We start from the raw sequence: 8,621 nt of genomic DNA on the forward strand, positions 1-8,621 counted from the left end.
TCACCGGTGTGGGGGGGCACAACCTCTATGGCAGCACCAACCCCCACCCTGGGGTCAAACGAGCCGCAAATTGGGGCAAAAAGGGGCCAAAAGGGTTAAAAACGCAGTGGACCCCCCCCCCCGGGGTCACATGGGGCCGGTCTATAAAGATATTTTATTGCCCCCCCCCCCGGGTGGAAGGGGGGCCCGGCGGGGGGCGGGGGAGAGCGGCATCATCCGCATCTCCGGGAGTTTTATGTTTTTTAGCGTCGTTTATTTTATTTTATTTTATTTTATTTTATTTTATTTTATTTTATTTTATTTTATTTTATTTTATTTTATTTTATTTTATTTTTTTATTATTATTTTTTATTTTATTATTTTTTATTTTGTTATTTTATTCTGTTTTGTTTTGCTTTTCGGTTGTTTTCTAACCGTTTCCTGAGGGGGCGGGAGGGTCCCGGTGCCGCGGGCCGGGGCCGGGGGCGCGGGGGGGGACGCGGGGAGGGAGGGGGGCGCGGCGGGCGCGGCTCTTTCCCGGTCGTTAATGAAGCTCCGTGAATCGTCGCTGTCGCCTCCCCTTTATTTTGTCGCCGTTACCGGAGGCGGAGGGGGGGCGGAACCTTGCAGCGCGGCTCGGGGAGCTGGGGGGGGCCGCTTTGCCGGGCGCACCGCGGCGCGCGCGTTTCCCTCCCCGCCGGCGCTTCAGCCGCTTCCGGTGCCGCCCGCTGACGTCACCGTGACGCTAACGCCGAGCGCCGCTCGCTTTGCCGGGCGCGCGGCGGGTCACGTGGCGCTCGCGGCGTCACCGCGCGCGCGCCGGAAGCGGATCCCGGCGTGGCCTTGGCGACGGGACGCGACGGGGCCGGGCGGCGCCCCGGTAAGGGCGGGGCGGGGGGGGCGGTTGTCCCGGTAACGCGGGGGACTTCCTGTAACGGGGTTGCGGGGGGGGTCCCGGTGACGGCGCTGGGGGGGCTCGTGATGGGCGGAGGATTCCGGAGGGGAGGGGGGCGCATGGGGGGCGTTGCCGGTGCCGCCGCCCCCCGTTTGGGGACGGGGAGCCCGTTAAACCCCCCCGCTCCCGTTTGTGCCCCCCCCCAGCCATGGAGGCGGCCCCCGCCGCCCCGGAGCCGCCCCCGGCGCCCGAAGCCGCCGCCGCCGCTGAGGCCGAGGGCGCCCCCGGTGCCGCCCCCGGTGCCCCCGGGGCCGCGGCGGGGCCGGCGCTGCTGTCGCTGCCGCGGGAGCTGCTGCTGCGGATCTGCTCGTTCCTGGAGGCGCGCGAGGCGCTGGCCGTGCTGCCCCGCGTGTGCCGCGCGCTGCGGGCGCTGGCCGGGGACGCCGGGCCCTGGAGGCTGCGGCTGCGGCGGCGCCTGCGGGAGCCCTTCCCGCTGCTGCCCGGTGCGGGGACGGGGACACGGGGACACCGGGGGACGGGGACACGGGGACACCGGGATGGGGACACGGGGACACCGGGGGACGGGGACACCGGGGGACGGGGACACGGGGACACCGGGATGGGGACACCCGGATGGGGACGCCGGGACACGGGGACACGGGGATGGGGACACTGGGACAAGAATGCTGGGATGGGGGCACCGGGACACGGGGACATCGGGACGGGGACACGGGGACACCGGGACGGGGACACCAGGATGGGGACACCGGGACGGGGACACCGGGACACCGGGACACGGGGACACCGGGACGGGGACGCTGGGACGAGAATGCTGGGATGGGGGCACCGGGGGACGGGGACACCGGGGGACGGGGACACCAGGACATGGGGACACCACGATGGGGATGCCGGGACAGGGGGACACCAGGATGGGGACACAGGGACGGGGACACCGGGACAGGGGGACACCGGGATGGGGACACTGGGACACAGGGACACCGGGATGGGGACACCAGGACATGGGGACACCACGATGGGGATGCCGGGACAGGGACACTGGGACGGGGACGCTGGGATGGGGGCACTGTGACACGGGGACACCTCCGCACGCCACCCCTCCATGGGGACACCACAACATGGGGACACCTGCACGTGCCACCCCCATGGGGACACTGCGACATGGGGACACCCACGCGCTTGTCACCCCCTCCTGCCCACTGCCACCTCCCGTGTCCCCCGTGCCCATGTCCCCCCTCCTGTCCCCATGCCAGCTCCCCCCCAGGGCCACCCGTGTCCCCCTGGTGTCCCCATGTCCGCCCCGGTGCCCTTGTGTCCCCCACGCGCCCCCTGTGACGCCGTCCCCCTGGTGTCCCTGTGTCCCCCCGTGTCCCCCCGCGACCCCCGTGACACCGTCCCCCGGTGTCCCCATGTCCCCCCATGCCCCCCAGTGACCCTATGCCCCCCGGTGTCCCCGTTTCCCCCCAGTGTCCCCGTGTCCCCCTGTGACAGCGTCCCCCAAGGGCCACCCATGTCCCCCCATGACCCTGTGCCCCCCGGTGTCCCCATGTCCCCCCGGTGTCCCCGTGTCCCCCCGTGACGTCCCCATCCCGGTTCCGCAGGGCTGGTGTCCCCGTGTCCCCCCGTGCCCCCCTGTCTCCCCGTGCCCCTCTGCCCCCCGGTGTCCCCATGTCCCCCCGGTGTCCCCGTGTCCCCCCGTGACACTGTCCCCCCAGTGTCCCCGTGTCCCCCCATGCCCCCCTGTCCCCCCGTGACCCTGTGCCCCCCGGTCCCCCCGTGTCCCCCCGGTCCCCCCGTGTCCCCCGTGACGCCCCCGTCCCCGTCGCGGTCCCGCAGGGCCGCTGTTCCCGTGTCCCCCCATGCCCCCCTGTGCCCCCCGGTCCCCCCGTGTCCCCCCGTGACGTCCCCATCCCGGTTCCGCAGGGCTGGTGTCCCCCTGTCCCCCCGGTGTCCCCATGTCCCCCCGTGACACTGTCCCCCCAGTGTCCCCGTGTCCCCCCATGCCCCCCTGTCCCCCCGTGACCCTGTGCCCCCCGGTCCCCCCGTGTCCCCCCGTGTCCCCCATGACGTCCCCGTCCCCGTCGCGGTCCCGCAGGGCCGCTGTTCCCGTGTCCCCCCATGCCCCCCGGTCCCCCCGTGTCCCCCCGTGTCCCCCCGTGACGTCCCCGTCCCCGTCGCGGTCCCGCAGGGCCGCTGTTCCCGTGGCCGCGGGCCTGCGCGGAGCTGGAGGAGCAGCTGCGGCGCTGGGCGGCCGACGGCGCCGCCATGGAGCCCTTCAGCCTGGACGAGGGCCACTTCGCGGCCGTGGACTCGGTGCTGCTGCTGCAGGTGGGCCCCGACACCCCAAAAATACCCCCCTGTGCCCCCAAAGAGCCCCCAAACACCCCGCTGTGCCCCCAAATACCCTCAAACAGCCTCGAAACACCCCCCGGGCACCCAAACAGCTCCAAAATACCCCCCTGTGCCCCCAAATACCCTCAAACACCCCCCTGTGCCCCCAAATACCCCCCTGTGCCCTCAATACCCCCAAATAGCCCCCAAACACCCCCCGTGTCCCCAAATACCCCCAAACAGCCCCCAAATACCCCCCTGCAGCCCCCAAAGACCCCCCTGTGCCCCCAAATACCCCCAAACAGCCCCCTGTGCCCCCGAATACCCCCCTGTACCCCCCAAATACCCCCCTATAGGCCCAAATAGCCCCTATACCCCCAAATACCCCCCCATGCCCCTAAGCACCCCCAAACACCCCCCTAGGCCCCCAAACACTCCCTTGCACCCCCCCAAATACCCCCAAACACTCCCATATACCCCCAAATACCCCCCGGCTCCCCCGAACACCCCCTATGCCCCCCAAAACCCCCAAAGGCCTCCCAAATATCCCCTTATAAACCCAAAATATCCCCTACACCCCCAAAATACCACCTTATACCCCCAAGTACTCCCCTACACTTCCCAAATACCCCTTTATATCCCCAAAATACCCCCTACACCCTCCCAAATCACCCCCTGCACCCTCAGATACCCCCAAATACCTCTTGCACCCCCAAAATACCCCCAAAATCCCTTACACACCCCCCAAATATTTCCTTATACCCCCAAATACCACTTACACCCCCCAAATACCCCCAAAATCCCTTACACACCCCCCAAATATCTTCTTATACCTCCAAATACCACTTACACCCCCCAAATACCCCCCAAATCCCTTACACAGCCCCCAAATACCCCCTTATACCCCCAAATACCACTTACACCCCCCAAATACCCCCAAAATCCCTTACACACCCCCCAAATACCCCCTTATACCCCCAAATACCACTTACACCCCCCAAATACCCCAAAATCCCTTACACAGCCCCCAAATACCCCCTTATACCCCCAAATACTACTTACACCCCCCAAATACCCCCAAAATCCCTTACACACCCCCCAAATACCCCCTTATACCCCCAAATACCACTTACACCCCCCAAATACCCCCTACCCCCCTCATCTCCCCCTCGGATCCCCAAATCGCCCTCCCCGAAACCTTCCCAAATCACCCCAAAACGCGGAGCCCCCCCCCCCAGCCCATTCCCGCCCCCCCAGGGCGGCTCCGTGTGCGTCTCCGGCTCCCGCGACCGGAACGTCAACGTGTGGGACCTGCGGCGCCTGGGCCGCCCCCCCGGCGAGGTGCTGGTCCGGGCGCTCGGCGCCGGGCGCTCCGGGACGCACAAGGTGGGCGGCGCCGGCATTCCCGCCGGGAACGGGAACGGGAACGGCCCGCGGGCGCCCCCGGCAGCTCCGGGTCCCGCTCCCAGGGCTGGGTCTGGGCCTTGGCTTCCAGGGACACCAAGGTCTGCTCCGGCTCCTGGGACAGCACCGTGAAGCTCTGGGACATGGAGGCCGAGGGGCAGCAGTTCGGGGAGATCAGGTAGCGGGATGGGGCTCCCCGGAGCGATCCCGGCTCCCTGGAGCCATCCCGGCTGGATCCCGGCTCCTCCGAGCAATCCCGGCTCTTTGGAGTGATCCTGGCTCCTCAGAGTGATCCTGGCTCCCTGGAGCAATTCCAGCTCTCCAGAGCCATCCTGGCTTCTTGGAGCGATCCTGGCTCCTTGGAGCGATCCCAGCTCCCTGAAGCGATCCCGACTCCGTGGAGAGAGTCCAGAGCAATCCCGGCTCCCTGGAGCAATCCCGGCTCCCTGGAGCGATCCCAGTTCTCCAGAGCGCTCCCAGCTCCCCAGAGCCCTCCTGGCTCTCCAGAACGATCCCAGCTCTCCGGAGCAATCCCAGATTCCCGGAGCAATCCCAGCTTCCCGGAGCAATCCCGACTCTCTGGAGAGATCCTGGCTCTCCGGAGCAATCCTGACTGTCTGGAGAGATCCCAGCTCTCCGGAGCAATCCCAGCTTCCCGGAGCACTCCTGGCTCCTCAATCCCAGCTCCCTGGAGCAATCCCGACTCTCTGGAGAGATCCCAGCTCTCCGGAGCAATCCCGATTGTCTGGAGAGATCCCAGCTCTCCGGAGCAATCCCAGCTTCCCGGAGCACTCCTGGCTCCTCGGAGCAATCCCAGCTCCCTGGAGCAATCCCGACTCTCTGGAGAGATCCCGGCTCTCCGGAGCAATCCCAGCTTCCCGGAGCACTCCTGGCTCCTCGATCCCAGCTCCCTGGAGCAATCCCGACTCTCTGGAGAGATCCCGGCTCTCCGGAGCAATCCCAGCTTCCCAGAGCACTCCTGGCTCCTCAATCCCAGCTCCCTGGAGCAATCCCAACTTTCTGGAGAGATCCCGGCTCTCCGGAGCAATCCCAGCTTCCCAGAGCACTCCTGGCTCCTCAATCCCAGCTCCCTGGAGCAATCCCAACTTTCTGGAGAGATCCCGGCTCTCCGGAGCAATCCCAGCTTCCCAGAGCACTCCTGGCTCCTCAATCCCAGCTCCCTGGAGCAATCCCAACTTTCTGGAGAGATCCCAGCTCTCCGGAGCAATCCCAGTTTCCCGGAGCACTCCTGGCTCCTCAATCCCAGCTTCCCGGAGCACTCCTGGCTCCTTGGAGCAATCCCAGCTCCCTGGAGCAATCCCAACTTTCTGGAGAGATCCCAGCTCTCCGGAGCAATCCCAGTTTCCCGGAGCACTCCTGGCTCCTCAATCCCAGCTTCCCGGAGCACTCCTGGCTCCTTGGAGCAATCCCAGCTCCCTGGAGCAATCCCAACTTTCTGGAGAGATCCCAGCTCTCCGGAGCAATCCCAGCTTCTCGGAGCAATCCCAGCTCCCTGGAGCAATCCCGACTCTCTGGAGAGATCCCAGCTCTCCGGAGCAATCCCAGCTTCCCGGAGCTCTCCTGGCTCCTCAATCCCAGCTTCCCGGAGCACTCCTGGCTCCTGGGAGCGCTCCCGGCTCCTCGGAGCGCCCCGTGTCCGCCCGCAGGGAGAAGGCGGCCGTGCTCTGCCTGTCCTACCAGCCCGACGTCCTCGTCACCGGCACCTACGACAAGACGGTGACGCTCTACGACCCGCGCGGTGGGTCCCGCGCGCGGGAGGGCGGCTCCGGAGCGCGGATCCGGCTCCGGAACGCGGATCCGTTCCCGGCCGCCGCTCACGGCGCCGCCGCCGCAGCCGCCCAGGCCCTGGTGCGGAGCCACCGGCCGCACGGCAGCGCCGTCCTGGCCGTGGCCGCCGACGAGCGGCTCGTGCTGTCGGCCAGCGAGGACCGGAGCCTCGTGGTGTTCGACCGGCGCGCCGACCGCGTCCTGCAGCGGCTCCAGGTACCGGGAACGGGAGGGCTCCGCATCCGGGGGGCGCCGCCGAGCCCGGATCCGCCCTTCTTCCCGGCGCTTCCCGGTGCTTCCCGGCCCGTTTCCCAGCTGGACGGCTACCTGCTGTGCATGTGCTACCGGGACGCGCAGCTGTGGGCGGGCGACAACCAGGGCCGCGTCCACGTCTTCGAGAACGGAGCCGGCAGCTTCCAGCCCGTGCGGGTAGGGAAAGCCGCCGCCGTGTCCGACGGCTCCGGAGCGAGGCCGGGATCGGGATACGGAGGCTCCGGCTCTTCCCGCAGCAATTCGACGTCGGGCACCGCTCGCAGGTCACGGGGCTCTGGCTCTCGCTGGGCTCCCTCTACACCACGTCCACGGACCGGACGCTGCGGGTGGGTGACGGGGGGTGGCCGTGACCCCCGGCCGTGTCCCCCCCCCGTTCCGGCGCCCACGGCCCCTTCCCTGTTTTCCAGGTCCACGTTCCCACGGACCCTCCGCGCACCATCTGCTCGCGGGCGCACAAGGACGTGCTCAATGGGGTGAGTGAGCGCGCGGGGCACACGCGTGTGCAAGCACGCGCTCCCGGCACACGCGTGTACATGCATGAGCTCCCCCAGCACACGCGTGTGCAAGCACACGCTCCCGGCACACACGTGTACATGCATGAGCTCCCCTAGCACACGTATGTGCAAGCACGTGCTCCCCGGCACACACATGTGCACGTGTGTGTGCTCCCCATGTGCCTGCTCCCTGGCACATGTATGTGCTCACCAACATATATGTGTGCGTGTGCTTCCCCGCTCACATGCATGTGCACACATGCATTTCCTTTGCACACGTGCGCACACACGTGCATTCCCAGCACGTATGTGCACACACACGTGCATTCCCGGCATGTGTGTGTGTGTGTGCACACGTGCATTCCCAGCACATATGTGCACACACACGTGCATTCCCGGCATGTGTGTGCACACGTGCATTCCCAGCACATGTGTGTGCGCATACGTGCATTCCCGGCACACACGTGTGTGCACACATGCATTCCCAGCACACACACACGTGCATTCCCAGCACACACACGTGCGTTCCCAGCACACACACACGTGCATTCCCAGCACACACACATGCGTTCCCGGCACACACGTGTGTGCACATGTGCATTCCCAGCACACACACGTGCGTTCCCGGCACACACACACGTGCATTCCCCGCACACACACGTGCGTTCCCGGCACACGCGTGTGCGCGTCGCACCCCGCTCATCCCCGTGTCCCCCAGATCAGCGTGGCCGGGGACACGGTGGCCGCCGCCTCCGGGGGTCTCTCCGTGGAGATCTGGCGGCTCCGGCGCTGAGCGCTGCCAACCCGGGCGTGGAGGGGGGACACGCGGTGCCCCCCACCCCCAGCCCCGCCGAGGCCCCCGGGGGGTCCCGGGAGCCCCCCCGGGATGGAGGAGTCGGGCCCGGCCCGGCAGGTCCCCGGGCGAGGTCGGCGGCGCCGTTTCCCGTTTGCGGGACATTAAAAAGGATTTGGCTGGAGTGGAGCCTGGTGGCGGCCGCGTGTCCCCGCGGGGGCAGCGGGACGCGGGTTTGGGGTGGGAACGAGCGTGTTTGGGGCTTGCAAAGCGATGAGTCTGGTGGGGAGGAACCCGCTGAAAGCGCTTCGCTTCCGGCTGCTTTGTGACCCTCTGCGGCCGCCGTCTCGCGCTCATGACGACGTCATACAGTAGCGCGACGCGCAGGGGCTAAGATGGCGCCGCGCAGCCCTAAGGTGGAAGGGCGGGGCAAGATGGCGGCGCCCAACTGTACGGCGGAAGAGGCGGAGCAAAATGGCGACGCGTATGTGTACGGCGCAGGAGGCGGAGCAAGGAGGTGGCGCCCAAGCACGCGGCGGAAGAGGCGGAGCAAGATGGCACCGCCCACCCGTACAGCATAGGAAGGGGACGCATGGAACGCACACGTAGGAGCAAGATGGCACCGCCCACCGGTACGGCATAAGAA

General features: G+C 67.1%; 1 protein-coding gene across 1 annotated transcript; it reads left to right on the top strand.

Moving 5' to 3' along the window:
• The first annotated feature begins 993 nt into the window (after positions 1–993).
• On the top strand, positions 994–7,985 carry LOC148590170 (F-box/WD repeat-containing protein 9-like). Its single transcript, XM_088539398.1, has 11 exons — positions 994–1,009; positions 1,129–1,377; positions 3,081–3,220; positions 4,481–4,609; positions 4,693–4,805; positions 6,295–6,386; positions 6,483–6,631; positions 6,731–6,844; positions 6,925–7,014; positions 7,096–7,161; positions 7,901–7,985. The coding sequence occupies exons 1-11, from the start codon at positions 994–996 to the stop codon at positions 7,973–7,975; spliced, it is 1,233 nt and encodes a 410-aa protein (XP_088395524.1). The 3' UTR covers positions 7,976–7,985.
• The last annotated feature ends 636 nt before the right edge of the window (positions 7,986–8,621 follow it).

This window comes from Tinamus guttatus, unplaced genomic scaffold (assembly GCF_059628265.1).
Source record: "Tinamus guttatus ecotype Peru unplaced genomic scaffold, ASM5962826v1 Tinamus_guttatus_pri_ptg001643l, whole genome shotgun sequence".
In the NCBI taxonomy this organism is placed as follows: Eukaryota; Metazoa; Chordata; class Aves; order Tinamiformes; family Tinamidae; genus Tinamus; species Tinamus guttatus.

Excerpts from the sequence above, each read along its gene's own strand:
- LOC148590170 (XM_088539398.1), top strand. Across the intron at positions 6,632-6,730 it reads GCGTCCTGCAGCGGCTCCAG|CTGGACGGCTACCTGCTGTG; the intron begins GTACCGGGAACG and ends CCCGTTTCCCAG. Across the intron at positions 6,845-6,924 it reads GCAGCTTCCAGCCCGTGCGG|CAATTCGACGTCGGGCACCG; the intron begins GTAGGGAAAGCC and ends CTCTTCCCGCAG.